Source organism: Salvia hispanica, chromosome 2 (genome assembly GCF_029641045.1).
Source record: "Salvia hispanica isolate PSC_SH4W2 chromosome 2, Shi_PSC_v1, whole genome shotgun sequence".
Taxonomy (NCBI): domain Eukaryota; kingdom Viridiplantae; phylum Streptophyta; class Magnoliopsida; order Lamiales; family Lamiaceae; genus Salvia; species Salvia hispanica.
Window position 1 is genome coordinate 9,323,388 of NC_142693.1, and position 20,769 is coordinate 9,344,156.

Consider the following 20,769-nt stretch of genomic DNA (forward strand, 5'->3'; position numbering starts at 1 on the left):
AAAAATGTTTCAAAAGAACTCTTAGATTATATAAAGTAATCCCATTGTTCCGCCTTATTAGAGGCGTTTCATTTTTTCACTCATTTTGGAAATATAATAATATACTCCGTACATACTTTTCTCCACATTATTATCTCTCTTACTTTACTTTTTCTCCATTAATTTTAACTATTTATATTTAATTTTCAAAATGAGTGCATATATGGCGATTATTATTTAACTATTTATTTTTTTTCTCCACTTTAATTATTTGAAAAGCATCTATTAATATGGAATGGATGGAGTACTAAAAGGTGGTATATGGCTAATACAAATAATAACGGGTATTATCGGGATTAACGGGTATACCGGCGAGGACCCGCTACCCGCAAAACTCTAAAACACACTACCCGATCCCGCCCCATTTCCCGTTATCATCGGGTAGCAGATACCCGATATCTGGCGGGTAGCGGGTCGAAACAAGAATTACCACCCGCTACCCATTTTGCCTCCCTAATCTCGAGGGTGTTTGATTAAAAATTTAAAAAATTCTCATAAAATAAACATGCTTTAAAGTACTACTCCCTCCGTCCCGGCTAAGATGACACATTGCTTAATCGGCACGGGATTTTAGGAGTTATTGGTTTAAGTGTTTAATTGGAGAGAGAGAAGGTATGTGTAAGTATTAAAGTAGAGAGATAAGGAAAGATGAATATTTTAATAGGAGTGAGAAAAAATGGTTGAGTGTATTAATTGGAGAGAGAAAGTTACCAAAAAAGGAAATGTGTCATCTTAGTTGGGACAAACTAAAAAGGAAAACGTGTCATCTTAAGCGGGACGGAGGGAGTACAAAATTAGTCTGTTATTTGAACGCAAATTGACAGACATACATTAGTTCATACCATGGATTTGATTACAACTTAGTTCATGGACTACCCATGATATGTTTAAAGTTTAGGGACCATTTGCGTAGTTCACTATCTGAAATAAAAGAATTAAAAAATATCGATTACCATATTTTTGTAGATGATAATTTGATACTCCCATTACTACACCAACATAATATACTCCCTCCATCCACAAAAAATAGACTAATTTTACTATTTTGGGGTATCCACCAAAATTAGACTAAATCTAAAAATGATAACTTTTCAACCAATACTAACTATACACATCATTCTAAATATAGACCCCACAATCCACACTCACTCATTTCTCTACCTTTTCCTAATACTTAACTAATACAATCCACTAATACTTAACCAATACCACAAGATCATTGTCACATAACACACTTAGAGCATCTCGAAGGGGAGAGGTAAATGGAGAGGCAAAGTCACATAACTACCATATTTAGTTTTTTTTCATGAAAAATCATTCTCCAAGTGGGAGAGCTATTTGATAAGGTATTATATATTTTCCAATTTTGAAGAGGTATATTATGGAGAGGTAAAGTCTTATAACTACCATATTTGCTTTCTTTTCGTAAAAAATCATTCTCCAATGGTGAATGTATTCGAGAAGATATTACGTTGTATGTTTATTAAATCTATTTTGTACTATTATTTTATTTTTAAAAAAATATATTACCTTTTTATATATCTTTTCGCTTTGGCATGTGGTACTTTTTCGAAGAGTATATTTCACTTTTTAAGAAGATAAATATAATACTTTTTGACCTTTTCTATATATATTTCCTCCTTGAAGATGCTCTTATATTATCTCTGTGCCAAGCATTGGGAAATGCTCTTATAATATCTCTGTGCCAAGCATTGGGCACGAGACTTAGGAAATTGATGTTTAAAGGTTAAGTAAAAAGAGAATAGAGCGGAAAGAAAAAAAAGTAAGAGAGATCGTAAAGGAATAGAGTAGATAAAGTTTTGCCAAAAACAAAATGGAGTAAGTAACTTGGGACTATCCAAAAACGAATATAGTGTAAGTAGCTTGAGACGGAGGAATACTATATAGGAAGGAAAAATCATTGAAATCTCGTACTTTCTATTAACTTTTTGTGGCACACAAGTGCATCTGTCAATCATGATATGTAGCGACTAAGATCGATATTGTAACTTTTTACAATAGATTGTTCAAGTCCATTAAGGTTGTGAATCCTCAAACATAGATTATCTGCAATGGCACTTCAAACCCAAAAATGGAGTAGGAAAATAGCTTCAATGGTACTACAAAACCCCCATTTTAGATTTTGAACAAAATATACTTTCTTCTACCCAAGATAAACGAGTCATATTCATTTTTGAGATGTCCCATTATAAGGGACTTCTTGGTATGATGGAATGGAATGAGAAGAGAATGGAATGATGATGGGAATGGGAATGGAATGACAATCTATTCTTGTGCTTGGTAAGCACAAGGAGTGCAAAATGATTCAAATTGTTATTCCTTGATTGATTCCATTTCTATGTTTGATAACAACAAATTAATATAGAAATGGAATGAAATGAAATATGAATAATTAATACGTTGATTCTACCAAAAAAAAAAATATTTAAGGGTGCGTTCGGTACCATGGAATTGAGGGCTTGGAATTGGAATTGGAGTTTCCAATTCCAAATCTGTTGTTCGGTATCACAAAAATATTTGAATTTGGAATTGAATTGCAATTTCAAATATTCCAATTCCACATTTTGAATACCATATCAAAAGTAGAAAATTGTAATTCCAAAATCTAAATAGTCATAAGTTATCACTATAGACACACTTCACACACTACACACACTATTCACATTTCACACATTTCACACGCTACATACATTTCATACATTTCACACACTACACACACTTCACACACCACACACACTTCACACACCACACATTTAACACACTGCCACACTACACATTTTACACACTAAACATTTCACACACTACACACTTCACACACTACACAATTAACACACTACAAACACTACTCACATTTCAGACATTTCAAGCATCCTATTTTTGAATTTTTTTAGCTTATAGATTTTTTTTTTCCAATTCAAACCGAACAGAATTGAATAAGTGAAATTTTTCAAAAGTTTAAAATGAATCAAACTGAAAAACTAAACTAAATTTAAAATTTTAGTTTGTGTGTAGTTGTGTATTTAGTGTAAATTTTGTAAGTTTGTGTAATGTGTAGACAATGTGTATATTTTGTGTATAGTGTATGTAGTGTGTTTATTTTATGTGCAATGTGTGCATTTTTTGTGTGTATAGTGTGTGAAGTGCGTGCAGTGTGTGAAATGTATGTAGTATATGTATTGCGTGTAGTGTGTGAAATGTGTGAAGTGTGTGTGTAGTGTGTAGTGTGTGTGTCTATGGATTTTTCAATTATTAAAAATATTTAAAATTTTCATTTTATTACTACCTCCGTCCCACATTAAGTGTCACATTTAGTGTGGGCACGAGTTTTAAGAAATGTAAAGAAAAGTGGGTTGAATAAGTTAGTGGATTATAAGTCCCACTTATATATATAATAGTTTTATAATAAAATGTAAGTAGAATTGGTTGGTGGAATGTGCGGTCAAAGTGAAATGTGACTCTTATTGTGGGACGGAACGAAATGGCAAAATGTGACACTTATTGTGGGACGGAGGTAGTATAAACTTGTGATGATATTAAATTTAAATATAATATAAAATATAATTTATATAATTTTGTTAAAATTTAAAATAAAAAGAAAGGAAAATGAAATGGAATGGAATGACCATTCCTTAGCTAAATGGATGGAATGACTATTCCCAAGTGGAATGGAATGGGCATTACAAATGGAAAGGTGATTCCTAAGAAAAAAAAATTTACCAAGCAAAGGAATGAAATAGAATGGAGATAGGAATGTCATTCCATTTCATCATACCAAGTAGGGCCTAAGTAAGTCATTTCCATTTTAGCAAAAAATCTCTCATACTTTATTCTCTACTTATTTATTCTCTTTTATTTCTCTATTTTTCTCTCTCTCATACTTTACTCTCTCTACTTAACTCTTTAAATATTAATTCCTTAAATCTCATGCCCAAAAGAAGTGTTTCACTTATCTTTGGACGGAGTGGAGTATCTTTTTTCATTTACATTAAAACCATACCAAATTACTGCCTTCGTCCTACCATAAGTGTCACATTTTGTCATTTCAGTCCGTTCCACAATAAGAGTCATATTTCACTTTTACCATAAATGGTAAGTAGATTCCACATTCCACCAACTAATTCTACTCACATTTTATTATAAAACTAATATATATAAGTGAGACTCATAATCCACTAACTTTTTCAACACACTTTTCCTTACATTTCTTAAAACCCGTGTCCACACTCTATCTAAATGTGACACTTAATATGGGACGGAGGTAGTACTTTTTAAAATTATGTATTATTGTATCACGTTCTAAATCGTTCTATATTTAACAAAATTAGTATTAGCTCCGTGCGGTGCACGAAGATTTTAAATTGCTTATGAATGCACGGAAATTTTAAATAAGAAATATTTTATTTATTTTATTCTATCTCGTACACGAGTATAATGTCAAGTAATTCATATTTCTTTTAAATGGAAGGTATATCTTGTAAAATTCGAGGTAAAATAAGAAATATAAGACGACATAAAAATATATTCAGGCAGTAATAGAGAGATAGAAGAGAAATAAATATTCAAGAAGAAAAGCATGAACAAAACTTGCAGAATAGAAAAACACGAACGATAATTAATGGAGAGAAAGAAAAAGATGTGGAGTAAATAATAACCTAATTAATCTATTAATAGTATTAGGTTAGTTTGTAGGTTAGCCCAATTTAACTAGTGGGCTATTATAGATTGGCCCATAATAATGTATATATATATTTATATGTTGAGATTTTTTAGGCTAATTGAGAATTGAGATGCATTATCTGTCACTTATTTTTATTATATGAGTGGTCCAGAATTTGCGAAAATATTTTTAGATTAATTAATTATGAAAGGACAGAATGGTAATTTTCATGGTACATTTTATTCAATAAATATTTTTTTTATTTTAAGTTTTTTTTAAAAAAAATTTTAAATTTTTTTAAAAATAATTTGATTTTTTTTTAATTTTTTAATTTTTTCCGTCAACTACACACATATAATGTCATCTACATATACAATTCATGTCAACTACACATATATAATGTCAACTATGTATATAATCCATGTCAACTATATATACAATTTATGTTAACTACACACATATAATGTCAACTACATATATAATTCATGTCAACTGTATACATATAATGTCAACTATAAGTTGTTGACATTTGATGTGCATGCTATTGACGATAATACCCCCGAGTTGACATAATCTACTTGCAGTTGGCATTTCGAAAATGTTGTGGATGAGTGGCTGAAAATGCATCTCAATTCTCAATTAAGCTAAAAAATCTTAACCTAACATGATCCTATGTTCAACCACGAATATCATTAAATCAAGGCACAAGATCATTCAACCACGAATATCAATACACTATACAAAAAATATCAATTAGGGTAATCAAGGTCAATTAATAACAAATCAGTTATAACTAACTTTTAAAAAATATCTCAAAATTTTAAATATATATAACTATCTCGATTTAAATTATTTTTTCACGTAACATATATCAAATTAAAAATAATTTTATAAGGATTCCTACCTTCATATGTTTCAATGTCAAAACTTGACAATATTTTCGTGAATTTGCGTCATGTTTTTAGTAACTAACTAATCTGTCATTAGACTGATTTAGTAACCAACTAATCTACTACTTATGTCCATGCCTAGGTTAGTAGGTTAGGATTGTTGTAGCGTGCCAACGTGCCATAACACAACTCATGAGAAACATAAGACGCTATAAATATATCATTTAGAATCTCATTTCTGCAGCAAGAGCAAGAGAGGTTAGACTTAGACCGAGAAGGATGGCAACGGGTATGCTTGCAGAGGTAGAAAATGAGTGCTGTAAGAAAGGACCAGGCTATGCTACTCCGCTTCAAGCCATGTCTGGACCCAAGGAAACTTTGATCTATGTTACTTGTACACATAATGGTAATATTTTTAGTTTATTTTCCATTCAATTTCTTCATCTGTAGTTTGTTGCTGCCCGTTTTTGCTTTTTGCTGGTGGACTGGAGTGTTTTTCGATTGAGGGCAAGAAAGATAACATACAAAATTGCTATGGGAAAATGGCGTTTATACTTGGGTTTTCAAGGGATTAATTATCAGTTGAAACTCTGTAGAAGAGTTACTCCTAGTATATAATTCTTGTTATGTAGTTAATGAGGCTGGTTTTTGGACGTTTTGCTGTTTTTTTACTTTTATCAGGAACTGGAAAAGAGAAGCCAGATTACCTTGCTACTGTGGATACTGATCCGAATTCGCCAACGTATTCTAAAGTCATTCATCGACTACCCATGCCTTACCTTGGAGACGAACTGCACCACTCTGGATGGAATGCTTGCAGCTCTTGCCATGGAGATCCATCAGCTGTTAGACGCTTTCTTGTCCTCACTGCGCTACTGTAAGTAGACCCTATGCTATCATGTACTTCCTTTGTCCCATTAAAAATGAAACGTTTTTCCTTTTGGGTTGTCCAATAAAAATGAAATGTTTCTTAAAATGGAAATAACACCATCTCTACTTTTTCCTCTCTCTTCATTAACTCATAAAACAACACTACATAAAATCTCGTGCAGAACACCAAATGTTTCACATATAGAAACATTTCAAAGTCTTACAAACTGTCTATGATCCTTAGAGGAAATTATATGATGCAATTATTAGCATCTTAATTTGTTCTCCCATTTCTCAGGTCTGGGCGAATATATGTCGTCGATACTCAAAAGGATCTGAGGGCTCCATCTTTACATAAGGTCGTTGATCACAAGGATGTATTAGAGAAGACAGGGCTGGCGTATCCTCACACACCTCACTGTCTCGCGTCTGGCGAAATCATGGTGACGTGTCTTGGAGATAAAGATGGAAATGCTCAAGGAAATGGATTTCTACTCCTGGACTCCGACTTTAATGTTAAAGGAAGGTAGACATCTGTTTGTGGATTATTAAGAAGTATTGTTATATTCCGTTGTTCGCCCTATCAAGTCATGTCACTCATGTGACCTTACCATACCTCAGGAACGTGACTAGTTGTGTGGTTCAATTTTGGGGTTTCGATCCCCTGCTATGGCTCCAAGCACAACATGGCCGCTGTTCCATACATCCCATATTTTAAATTAAAAAATGGATATTTTTTATATAATATTTTAATATTAAATTTTATAATTAAATTATTGTTATATGGAACAGCCGCCCTTGCTGTGCTTGGAGCCACAACAGGGTATCCAAACCATCAATATTGTTAAGAAGGCTATATGAAATGTGAATGCTCGGACAGGTGGGAGAAACCCGGGCACAGCCCCCTTTATGGCTATGATTTATGGTACCAGCCTCGACACAAGACCATGATCAGCACATCATTTGGCGCTCCTGCTGCTTTTACCAAAGGTTTCAACCTTGAGCATGTTACTGATGGTTTATACGGGAGACATTTGCACGTCTACAGCTGGCCAGGAGGAGAGCTTAAACAAATCATGGATCTTGGAAATACCGGTCTCCTACCTTTGGAGGTAAGTATTAGTTGTACGTAGTACTAATTTTTTTAAACAATATACGTGTTTCTGATGATCTATCCACAGATACGATTCCTGCATGATCCAGCCAAAGATACGGGCTTTGTGGGGTGTGCTTTGGCTAGCAATATAGTAAGGTTTTTCAAGAAGCCGGATGAGACATGGGGTCATGAGGTAGCAATATCAGTGAAGCCACTCAAGGTGCAGAACTGGATTCTACCTGAGTTGCCTGGCCTTATAGCTTACATCTTGATATCCCTTGATGATCGTTTCCTCTACCTTGTCAACTGGTTTCATGGCGACATTAGACAGTATAACATTGAAGATCCTGCCAATCCGCGATTGGTAGGCCAGGTTTGGGTTGGAGGCATAATCAAGAAAGGAAGTCCTGTGGTGGTGGAGGCGGAAGATGGCACAACATACCAAACCCAGCTACCTCAAGTCCAGGTATGCCTCTTTTGCTTATCAACAAAATGGGCCAATGAATTATAGGGTAATAGAACTAAGTTCATAACTTAACCGAAAGAGCTTTAATCGACCAAGTAACTCACAACAAAACTTGTAGTGTCATCTAATTGTAAGCACTCATACTCAAGATTTTTCAACCATGTATCGACTTTAGGGGCACCAACTAAGAGGTGGGCCGGTGATGTTAGAGCTGAGCTTGGACGGGAAGCGCCTGTATGTAACAAACTCACTCTTCAGTACTTGGGACCGTCAGTTTTATCCGGAGATTGTGGAGAAAGGCAGTCACATGCTCCAGATTGATGTTGACACAGAGACGGGAGGTCTAGAGATCAACCCTAGGTTCTTTGTGGACTTTGGAGCTGAGCCGGATGGTCCGTCCCTCGCCCACGAAATGAGGTATCCTGGTGGGGATTGCACTTCCGACATCTGGCTATAAATTTTACTATATTTTCTTTTCATGGCATACTTAATAATGGTTGCAGCAGCCGTGATTTGGATTGTGTCTAGAAAATAAAGTGCAACCATATTTGTGATTCGATTAAACTTGATATAATTACATAGTGTAATTTGATCATCTTCATGGTTTGTAAACAACAAATTACATAGTAATAGTACAAGTAATATTATAAAATTGTGTAGGGGAAAATGTATGTGGGTTTCTTATATTATTAATGTTTTTGTATTTCTTTCGGACACAAGGTTTAAGAAATTGATTTGTTAAAGGTTGAAGTGAAAAGAGTAAAAGTAAAAAGGGAAATAAAGTAAGAGAGAGGAAAATAAATTATGAGAGAGGATAAAGATTTTGCGAAAAAAAATACGTACTCAACTATCATGGAACGTATAGTAGGGAGTACTATTTTTATATATTATAAATCATTTGATATTTATTTTTTATTTCAATTAATCCTTATTTAACACTAGAGTTAATTTTTATGTTATTTAGATAAAGTTTTTCAGTTTCTACATGCATACTAGTTGACCAGTTTACTTCATTTTCGTCCAGATAGTTTAGATCTATTTTACAGTTTTCGTTAGTTTAAACTCTTAATCTGATATTGTAACATCCCGGAATTTAGAACCCTAATTTTAGAGCCCTAGAATTAATTGTCGATGACGTGGAATCGAGAATGCATTTATTTCATGAGTTGATATGGTCGAATTGAGTCTAGGGTTTGTGTTGAAAGTTTGAAAAGTCAAACTTATTGATTTAATGATGTGGCATGTGAGTTATTAATTTGTGAGATTATGTGGCAAATTATTTGTTTAAGGGTGAGTGAAAATATTAGAGAAAATTTCCATAAATACTTGTCACCCATTTCTTGAAATTTTCGAACCCTAGCCCCTTTTATAGAGAATTTTATTTTTCCGGATTTAATTTAATTCTTGGGATATTTATCCGAATTAAATCCAAGACCCAATTATTTCCTTATTTTAAAGAGGAAAAATCGAGCCCCCTTGTGCCTTGGTGATTTTCGAAAATCACCTATTGTGGGAAGGAAGGAATTATTTTATTTTAGTTAATCCCTTATTTGATTTCCTTCCATACCTAGAATTTAATTATTCTACCAAATCTTTCCATACTTCAAAAGATCTTGCCTTACCTTATTTTAGGCAATATTTGAAAATCCATGCCTTATTTAAAAGGCATAGGAGGCGCCACTTTTCACTCCAAATAGGGAGAATTCTTATTTTTATTTTGCTCCGTGATATTTTATTCTACTCCGTAAAATATATTCAAGACAAAATCTTGGCTAAATAAATAGCCTAATTTTCGAAAACTATGGGATTTTGCCCTAGGATCTATTTTTGTTAATCCTTCTTCCCTACTTCACAATATTTATTTATTTAATTGTGGAGAATGAGATCTTACCAAATATTCTATTCTAATTACCTAAAGATCTTGTTGAGCTCTATAAATAAGAACCAAAACCCCAACCCTAGCCCCATATTTTCGGCCCCCACCATCCCATACACTCTCTCAAATTTTCTTCTTCTACTCTCCAATATTTTGCTATCTTTTGGAGAAGAATTGAAGTTTAATCCAAGAACTTTGAAGAATCAAGGCTAATACTTGTTTTCTACCGATCGTTTTTCTCAAAAAGGTATTTTTGTTTAAGAGTTATGCTTGTTCTCCTTCTACTTCTTCTTTTTCTTCTTCTAACCGATTAATCGGTCTTCTTGAACCCTCATGCATCTTGGTTGAGTGAAAGAGGGATAAAAAGGGATTTGGGAACATGTATGTGTGTGTGTGGCGTGTGTATGTGTGTGCCGCGTGCGTGTGTGTTGTTGTGTTGTGTAGTGTGTGTTTGATGGCTAAATAATCTTGTGTGATAAACATGATCTTGATTAATTAGTAATGATAAGATAAATCGTTGGGAAGAGGGAAAAGTAATGAAACATGCATGAGTAAGAGTAGTATTGAACCTAATTTGTGATATGTGCCTATGTGATTAAAAGGTGAAACTTTGGTTGCGAAGCCGGATAACGGAAAAGCGAAACTACTTGAAAACTAAGCAGTCGAGGTGGGCTTTACTCTAAAAGCTCTCTTTTATTTTATCAAAATGTTGTTTGGTGTTATAAGGGTGGTTTAACTGTTATGCCATGCCTATGTTTGTTTTTAATGTGATACTTGATATGCTTATACGAATTCGGGTCTGAGTATGGGCCGCAAGCTCTACCAGGTTGTGTACACGATGGGATCGGGAGCCGTCCTTGCTAGTCGGCCGGTCTCGTGGGCGAAAAGTGTGGCCACACTTTCGTCGCACCATGGAATGATTGTTATTTTGATGAGAAAATGGGGGATTACTTTGACTGGCCAGTCTATGAAAATATATTTTGTGATACTCGTGATATATCTTTTATAACTGCTTAAAACTCGAGATCACTTGGTAAGGGTGGCATAACTTATAAAATGTTTTGGCAATGAGCTCACTGAGTATTTCAAAATACTTAGCCCTGCATGTGTTTTCCTTATGTGCAGGTTGAATGATGACGAGCGGTGGCGGGTGTTGAGCAGATTAATTAATTAATATGGATATGTTGAACTTCAAGCATAGTTGTGTCTCCATACATAGCTATACTTTCTCTTGGTCGTTTTCCACTGAATCTTGATACTCTTTAGAATTTCTTTTGGAATATTTGCATCTCGCCTTCGGTTTGAGGCCTTAGTCTTTTCTTGTGACTTTGTTTGGGATACTATGACGTACTCTTAAGATTTTTTATCGTCATTTATGATATCTTTCTTCCTTTAAGCTTCTAGGTTAAGTTGTTGCATTAAATACTCTGATATTACTTCCCATTCTTTTGGTCAGTACTCTTTAAATGAAACCCTAGCCTATGTTTACTTCTTTTGAGTTGGTTTTGGGTAGCAGCCGCCGCATTTATTGTACCCTAGGAGGGCGGGCTGTTACAGATATACTCTCATCCATGGTTGTCATGGTTGCACTTTCTAAGGATAGAAAACTCGGTTTATCGTAACTAATGGGGATTAAAAAAGGCGGTGAAGAAAGGGGAAATAATTCTTTGGGCACGAAACATAGTTCTAAACTTGGTATTTAGTGAAGCAAATCAGAGTATCTATCTCAGTAGTTCAACAATCGAAGAAGATAATATTCAATGACATAGCGGCATAAAATGAATAATGTCTCAATGGAAGCATTCGAGAGAATAATAATATTATATATGAAGGCATAACATATTCGGAACATTTTATTTAACATCTTCTTTGCATTCATGCTCGGCATCCATTGCCCCGTCCCTGATCAACCTGCACGTTCATAAAACACATGCAGGGTTGAGTACTTGATGCACTAAGTGAACTTATGCCGAAAGAAGAATACTCTATGATATAAGGCATAAAATGAACAATGTCTCAATGGATGCATTCGAGAGAAAAATAGTATATTATGTATGAAGACATAACATATTTGGAACATTTTATTTAACATCTTCGCATTCTTGCACAATAGCCTCCGCCTCATCCTTGACTAACCCGCACGTTCATAAAACATATGTAGTGTTGATTACTTGATGCACTAAATGAACTTAAGCCGAAAATATTTTCATAAAATAAAGTCATGTCATGCCATCTTTGAGCGAACTCGGGTTTTACATTAAATTACATAGAAACACAAAAGACATGCCATCGTAAAATATGGTTGTGCAGCACATCATCCATCATCCATCATCATCATCATACCATATCTGAACCTCATCGATGAAACGAGAATGTATTTGGAAAGTAAAGTCTAGCGGGACTTACTCCTTACTCTAGTAGACGATCAAATAGGCAGCTCATCAAAAACCAATACACGACAAGACATAACGTATTTGGAAAGTAACCACATCATTCATCATTTGATAAAATACTTCAAAATATTTTACAAGAAAGCTCACACAATAACGTAGGATGGAAAAGCCCACCTCGATAGCTTAATTTTCTGAACTTTAATATCTTACTTCGACTTTTATTTTTCCCGCGAAGATCGCCATACTCTTGATTTAATTATCCCGGAGGAAAAATGTCGTCTTTATTGATCAACACCTCTTCCCACTCTCCTTCGATCTTTCACGGCAGGCCGTTCGCGATCCCAAACTGGCCGACTTCAATAATAATCATAGTAGTCCATCCTTCCCGCTTCTCCTTAATTAATCCGACCGAGGTAACTTAATAAAAGCAGCCCAATAATACTAAATTCTCCTTATTCTTTCTGGTCCATCAGCCCAAATAGGTAGAAATCTTATCCCATCACATAGAATAAAACAAGCTAGCCCAAAGCAAATAATTTCCTCTTTGATAGCATATTTAGTTTGATATTAGTATATTAGTTTAAAACTAATGATTCTGTTAATTTATAAACTAAAATAAACAATTCTTAATATTGAAAATTAAAAGCTATCCAATTATGTACGTGTAGTATTATGATTATTAATAATTTAACTTGAAAGGTATCTTCGTCATCTTACCCTCTAAACATGATTCAAAAGTTAAGAATTGATCTATTTCTAGATCCTTAGGTATATCTTAATCTGTCAACGTTTGTTTCCTTCAATGGTTGGCATGTCCAAGTCGAAGGTGTCTGACAGAGGGCCTGGGAAAGGCGTGAAGTTAGCCGCTCCCCCTTCTCTCGTAAAAAAATATTTATAATTTATTTCCACTGCACCGATATCTAAAGAATAGTACGTGGTAAGTTCGGCTGTCGATCCCATGAGGAATGATAATTCGAATGTTTAGATGATTTCACACGCTCGAGAAGGTGTGGTTGGCCATGCAGCCACGCTCTAGCTTAGGGTTGAGAAACTAATCTACTTGCATAAATAAACTAATCTAACTAGTGGGAACCTGGGAACTAAGAAAACTGAAATGTAAATAGACAACTTAAGCAAGTAACGTAAACTGAGTAAGCAACTTAAAGTGCATAAAGCATGCAAGAACAAAATAAACACTCACGCATAGAGGTAAGCATTCGGGTTTCGGTTCGGTTTTTTGCCTAAACCGAACCAAAACTGAAAAATCGAATTTAGTTCAAAACTCAAACCGAACTCACCCGAAAAATCAAAAAACCGAAAAAACCAAAATTAATTTAAAAAACGAAAAATCAAAAAAAAACAATACATGTATTAATATATGGTAGTGATAAAATGCAAACTTATATATTGTACAAACTCAAAACTCCTCAACCTTCAACACAGTTTCAATACAATATCAACAGTGTAAAATTTCAAGATTTTAATGTCAACACAATATCAACACATCATCAATCATTGACTACTGTTGAAATTTTGTTGAGATTTTTCTGTTGATGTTTTTGTTGTGATCTGTTGACATTTTTCAGTGGTCCAGATTATAGTTTTGAGTTTGTACAATATTTAGAGTTTTCATTTGATCACATCCCTATTAAAATATGTACATAATATATTTTATTTATATATATACCATTAATAAAAATATATTTTATAAAATATAAATTAATAGAATATACTACGTATAATACATATTATATAAAATATATTAAATAATATTATATATATATAATTTATTAAATTAATAGAATATATAATAATTCGGTTTTTCAGTTTTTAATTTTGCCCGAACCGAAAAATCGAAATTTTTATATTTTTCAAACCGAACCGAATTGAAAAACCAAAATAATCGAACCGAATTTCAAAATTTCGATTTGGTTAGGTTCTGTTCGGATATTCGGTTTTCGATTTTTTGCTCACTCCCAGATGAAAAGACTAAAGAAAATCAGATCTACTTCATGCTAAGCTACATATGAATAAGATCTAAATAAATAAATTTATTTTAAATCCAATTAAGATATGGATATAATATTCAAACATATCCTAATAAGATTAGGAAGACAATTAGTTATCTAGTAATAAACCACACCAGTGTTATTTATTTCTTAACGGTAAAGAAACATGTGTATTGACTTATCTAAGTTGTGAAATATCATCTCTCATCTGCAAAGACTGCATCATATTCTGTGATGACATATTCTAGACCAGTATACTAAGCAAAATAGTTAGACTCGTTTGTGTTTTATACATTTAAATGTATTAAGTAACATTTTATATATGTATACACAAAAGACATTGTAACAAAATATTTCTTCTCATTTATAGGAAAGAATATTTTGCAATATACAAGCACTCGAAAGATATTTAACAAATGTATTAAACTCTAACGAAAAGTGCCATTAGCTGACCAAGATATCTACTGACTTGGATCGACAATGCAACCTTTTACGATAGATTTCTTTTTTTTTTTTAATCAAGCACCTTCCCGGTGGAGGGTGAAGTAGGCCCCTCGTCCCCTATATATCATCGAAAGAAAGTTTTACAACAGACTATCCCAAAAGTGGATCTGTCTCAAGAGAGAAGGAACAAACGCAAAAGAAAATCTAACATCAAAAGGGACAAAACAAAAGCTAACACAACAAAACAACGAACTAACTTAAAATCTGAAATTAGGCAAACCAAGCTGATCCATTCTGCAAAGCACCTTCACCCGCGCTGGGGCTGACTCCTTTGTGAAAATCACGTTCGACTCCAACCCGACTCCCAACTCGGCCAAAAAATCTGCTGCCTTACTGCCCTCTCTGAAAATATGCGACACTCGCCAGGTTGTCCCCTTCAGCTCACTTCTGATTTTTGCCAATGTGTATCGAGTCATCGCAGAACCCATCTGGCCCATACTTAGCCAACCTGCCACCATCACAGCATCAACTTCGATCCCATATGGTTCCCGAAACTTTTGGCCAGCACTAAACCCTGCAAGATGGCTTTTACGATGGATTGTTCAAGTTTATTTAGGTTGCGAATTTTCATAGTTAGACCTTCTCCATAAGGATTATAAAACCCAAAATGTAATTGAAAAATAGCTCCATTGGCACTGCAAAATCAAATCTATTTTAAACTTTTGAACAAAAGTGTCTATTTTTAAGTTTATACTAAAAAGTCTAAAACAATCTTAAATCACTTTTTCTGCGATTTATCGTATACAATTCTAAATCATTTTATATGTGTCAAAGTAGAAAAGATGCATGAGAGAAATAAACATACAAACAAGAAAAGATATAGGAAAAAAATCTTTTTAAAGAAAAAGAACACAAACAACAACAGAGGGAAAAAAAAGATAGAAATAATAACCTAATTAATCCTATTAATTATGAGATTTATTAGGATAGTTTATAGATTATCCTAATTTAATTAGTGGGCTCTTATAGATTAGCCCATATTAATGTATATCATGTTAATTTTTCTTTTTAAGTTAATTAGTCTAGTTTAATTAGATTATATTTTGTATGCGGTTTTTTGTTTGTCCAAATTATTTAGTTTAGTTGAATTAGAATAATATGGGTTGAAATTGATAATTTTAGTTAGTAAGCATAACTTAATAAGAAAGTGTTATTTATAACTTTCTTTTTTTAAGAAATTAATTAAATGAATTTGAGTAATAAAATAAATTAATAATAGTTAAACTAACATTTATAGTTAAAAAGGTACATATAACAAAAATTCTAAAAATAGAAAAATATAAGTTGTTGATACAGTCTCGTGGGATTAATATGTAATATAGATAAAATATAAAGGAATGATTGAAAATATAAAAAGTATGTAAAAAAAGGAATATTTATTTTAAGTTATAGTCTGGTATGAATAGTTGAAGTAATCATTATTTCATTTGACATTTAAAAAAAAAAAAGGTTTAATTTTTATATAAATGATTGGAGATGTTTTAAGTAGGTAGGTTATTGACTAAAATATCTTTTTGTAACTTTGAGTCTATCTATCATTCAATTTACAATAAAGAAAAATGACTTGTTTGCTCGGTCTATATTATTTCCATGAAATTAAATTCATCAATAACTATGAAAGACAAGCTATATGACAAAACAATTTTTCTGAAATTAAATTCAATCACTTGTCTCGTTGATTGAATTCAAAAGATATTTTCTAATTCTGTTGAAATTTAATATTTTGGTTTAACGAAATTTGGCTATTCATACCATGTTGTGTAATTCAGTATAAATTGATATATCGGTCACACGTAATTTTTCTAATTAAACCATTATTACAATAATTGAATAAATCGAGTACTTTCATTACTTAAATCGATTTTTGTATTCACTCCGAAGGAAATCGAGTTAAAGCAGTTCATATAGACTGCGACTAGCAGGAAAAAGATAATAATACTCTCTCCGTCCTCAAAGAATATGCACTTTGAATTCGGCACAGATTTTAATGCAAAAGTGGTAAAGTAAGAAAGAGGTAAAGAGGAAAAAAAATTAAAGTATTGTTAATGGAGAATGAGTCTCACTTTATTATAGAGAAAAGTGTTTCCAAAATTAAAAAGTGCATATTTTGTGGGACGAACTAATAAGAAAATAGTGCATATTCTTGTGGGACGGAGGGAGTAGTAGTTAATACTCCTGCCCTGCCGTCTACATCTTAGAGTAATACTCCATTCGGTCCTAAAATATATACCTACTTTTATTATTTTAGGTTATCTCTCAAAATTAGACAAGTCTAAATATGGATAGTTTTTAATCAATTACACACCACTAATGATATGGATTCCACAATCCACTAACAATTACTGCTTTTTCTTTCTTTCTCTTTTTTTTCACTCATTTCTTACTTTATTAATTGTACGTTAAAATCTCTATCATTTACAAATATGACTATTTTTTATGACAGATGGAATACTACATAGCAATCGTTATGGTGACATTATACTATAAATTTAATTGTCAAAAAAAATATACTATAAATTTAATTAGTTTATAGATTAGCCCAATTCAAGTAGTGGGCTCAAATAGATTAGCCCAAGTTAATTAGATTAGTTTATTAGCTCAATTAGAATAATTTGGCTGGAATTTAATAACTTTAGTTTGTTAATACTCCCTTCGTCCCGGTTAAGATGACACATTTCTTAGCCGGCATGGAATTTTAAGAGTTATTGGTTAATGTGTTTAACTGTAGAGAAAAAAAGTAGGTGGAATTATTAAAATAGAAACAGAAAGAAAGATGAATATTTTAACATGGGTGGGAAAAAGTGGTTGAGTGTATTAATTTGAGAGAGAAAGTTTCCAAAAAAAGAAATGTGTCATCTTATTTAGGACAAACTAAAAAGAAAAACATGTCATCTTAGTGGGACGGAGGGAGTGTAAATCTATGGTTTTATTTATTATTAAAAATACTAAAATACATAAATTAAATAATTTAATGATTAATTGAAATTATTCATTTATATATATTTATTCAAAATTTATTGTGTGGACAATGTATATTGTTTAAGCTTTAGCATTAGTTTAACTATTGTCACACCAGTGCGATGCACGATCCAATTTGTTTTCTTCATATTTATTAAATAAAAGATGATTTTGCTTAAAAAATATGATTAATAAATTTAATATCTGCTAATTGCTAAATCATTACGAATTATACTCTCTCCTTCTGCGAATAGCGAGTCCCGTTTTTCTATTGTGGTTCGTCTATGAATAGAAGTCTCGGTTCATAATTACTATAACCGGTAAAGAGGTCTCACATTCCACTAACTCATTCCACTCACATATCATTTAAAACTAATATATACAGGTTAGACTCAGGCCATTCACAAATGGTTGGCCGATGGAGAGGCCCTCCCGATCGGCACCATCGGCCAACCATTGCAGGGAAAGGGCCGATCAACCACCCCCTTCCTAGGGCCGATATATCCAGTGGGGATCACCTACAACTTTTCCTACACCACCCCTACTCCACCCCTCACAAACATAAGTAATGGGCCCCGCCATCATATTTTATGTTTGTGAGGGGTGGAGTAGGGAGTGGTGTAGGAAAAGTTGTAGGTGATCTCAACTGCGATATATCAGCCTTAGCTGATGGAGGAAGCCGATGACCGGCCATCCATTGTGGGAGATGGGCTGATCATCGGCCTTTACCTTTTTTTTATTATTTTTGTTTATTCCATTTTTTTTTGCATCTCGTTGTACTTTTTTTTTCAATGTTGTAATACAACAAAAAATTGCGTATTAATATTTTTGCATTTAAATCTATTCAATTTGATAACATATTAAATATAGAAGTGCTAAAAAATTTAAACAAAATACTGATAATGTGGAAATGAAATAGAATGGGAGGGCCCTTCCATTGCAGGAAGATAGACTCTTAGGTCAAATGCTGATGTGCAATGGAAGGGCCCTTTTCCATTATAATTGCTCTCATATTTCACTAACTTTTATCCACCTGCTTTTCTTGACATTTCTTAAAATCCGAGTCAAAACGAAAATGGGACTGCTCACATAAGGAGCCTATATAGTTGATTAAAAATTTAAACCTGTTAACTACGCCATTCAAAATTATTTCATTTAAAATTTGAACACATCATGACATCAACTTACGGTCCATTAAAAAGCTAATTCAATCCATTTAATAAATAAACAAATATTAATTGTTTAACCATAAATCTATGAGTCAATATTGCCTTAATCGTTCATCGGTTTCTTTTTCTTCCCCTTTACTTCCTTTGGATTTTTCTTCTACATGACTTCCTAGGTTAATATAAACATACTTTTATATTTTCAAAATAAAATAAATAAATGTCTGACTTCCTAGGTTAATATAAACATACTTTTATATTTTCAAAATAAAATAAATAAATATTGACATTTGAATGTAAGAGGAATGACATGCTGCACACCTTATATAGGTTCCTTATGTGAGCACCATTTTCGTTTGACGCACGTTTAATATTGTTCGTTTCGATTTATATATATCTTATTTGATTCTAATACATTAAGAAATATTGTTGAAATTTATAATTTCACAAAATTCATGAAAATCAAAACTCAATTAGCTTGTTTTCTCTATAATTTCAAATAAGTTAAAAATAATAAATCAAGCTTTGATTTTTATTAATTTTGTGAAATTAAAAATTTTAATAACATTTTATAATATATTAGAATCAAACCAAATATATAAATAAAAAGGAACAACGTTAAATGTGCGACAAACAAGTGTGGTGCTCACATAAAGTATGTAGCACATAATTTCTCTGGAATGTAATTTCAGATAAAAAAAATATATTGCATTCCTACCCCAATCTTCATAATGGCATCTTTGTTGTTTTCATTAAACTTCCCATTTATACATGTATGGATATAGATTTATAGATAGATAAGTATTATAGTGACACCATGTTTAGATTGACAACATAACAATAATTCTAGCCCTTAGATCTAAAAGATGGACGCCTAGGATTGAATTAATGAAACAGAGTTTGGATTGCAATCTTATGTGTTGGATATTGCAGATGTGGATATATTAGTCAATTCCCAAAAATTTAAATCAGAACCGGATTTGGCATATCCCACATTTTAGCCGCATTCTTGAAATTGAAGGAAGACTGCAGACCACAAAGCTATAATCAGTAATACTGCGAGAACAAATTTGCAATCGTTTGAATAAACTATATCAGGAACAAGTACAATAAAGTAATATGTAAACTTCAAATACTACTCCTTCAATTTAGGGTTTAGGAGTACTTGGTAACAATGCAATATTCATAGAGTAACACTGCAATATGGTAGGTAAAAATACTATTACAAATGATGCTTGTGCGTAACACTACAATATTCATAGAGTAACACTACAATATGGTAACGGACTAAAAGTAGAAAATGTCGATTTTGCTCTTCAGCGTTTTTTATGTTCCAATTTAATTAAAATGGACTGCCACATGGCAGCTTGAGAATCACACGATTTTCAAATCTAACGGCCTAAAATGGTGGTATAGTGTTATAATAAAGAGGGTTGTCATATTAATACATCATTTTATAGATATAGATATAGATATAGATATAGATTTCAACCTCTTTTATAGGGGCGCACTATGGTCAATAAGTGAAATTCTGTCAAAATCAAAGCAAATCTCAGCTCTTGGATCCTTAGATTGGAAGGTTGTGACATTAATCTCAACTACATTATTAAAGCAAATCTCAACTACATTATTAAACTAAAAAGCGTTACATTATTAGCCGAGCTACATTATTAGACCACACAATCTACATTATTAGATGACACGTGACATTAATCTAACGGTTACATCACAAGATCCAATGACTGAGATTTGTTTTGATTTTTGACAGAATTTCACTTATTGATTTGATCACATCCCCTCTTTTATATATTTATAGATATATAA

The 20,769-nt window shown here is 32.7% G+C and overlaps 1 protein-coding gene across 3 annotated transcripts; it reads left to right on the forward strand.

Annotated features, from left to right (window-relative positions):
* The first annotated feature begins 5,858 nt into the window (after positions 1–5,858).
* LOC125214594 (selenium-binding protein 1-like) lies at positions 5,859–11,311 on the forward strand. Of its 3 annotated transcripts, none has more exons than XM_048115705.2 (7): positions 5,859–6,013; positions 6,289–6,484; positions 6,776–7,003; positions 7,358–7,589; positions 7,659–8,039; positions 8,215–8,464; positions 11,041–11,311. In XM_048115705.2, the coding sequence occupies exons 1-7, from the start codon at positions 5,887–5,889 to the stop codon at positions 11,043–11,045; spliced, it is 1,419 nt and encodes a 472-aa protein (XP_047971662.2). In that variant the 5' UTR covers positions 5,859–5,886; the 3' UTR covers positions 11,046–11,311. The 3 variants fall into 3 exon arrangements, with proteins under 3 accessions (XP_047971662.2, XP_047971644.2, XP_047971653.2); XM_048115687.2 differs by having other exon boundaries at positions 8,215–8,456; XM_048115696.2 differs by lacking the exon at positions 11,041–11,311 and having other exon boundaries at positions 8,215–8,706.
* Positions 11,312–20,769: the final 9,458 nt, after the last annotated feature.

What these genes read in the sequence shown, in the direction of transcription:
- LOC125214594 (XM_048115687.2), top strand. Translation starts at nt 5,887, where the DNA reads ATGGCAACGGGTATGCTTGCAGAGGTAGAAAATGAGTGCTGTAAGAAA. An exon ending in TGTTACTTGTACACATAATG is followed by an intron (nt 6,014 to 6,288) that starts GTAATATTTTTA and finishes TACTTTTATCAG; the next exon opens with GAACTGGAAAAGAGAAGCCA. An exon ending in CCCAGCTACCTCAAGTCCAG is followed by an intron (nt 8,040 to 8,214) that starts GTATGCCTCTTT and finishes TATCGACTTTAG; the next exon opens with GGGCACCAACTAAGAGGTGG.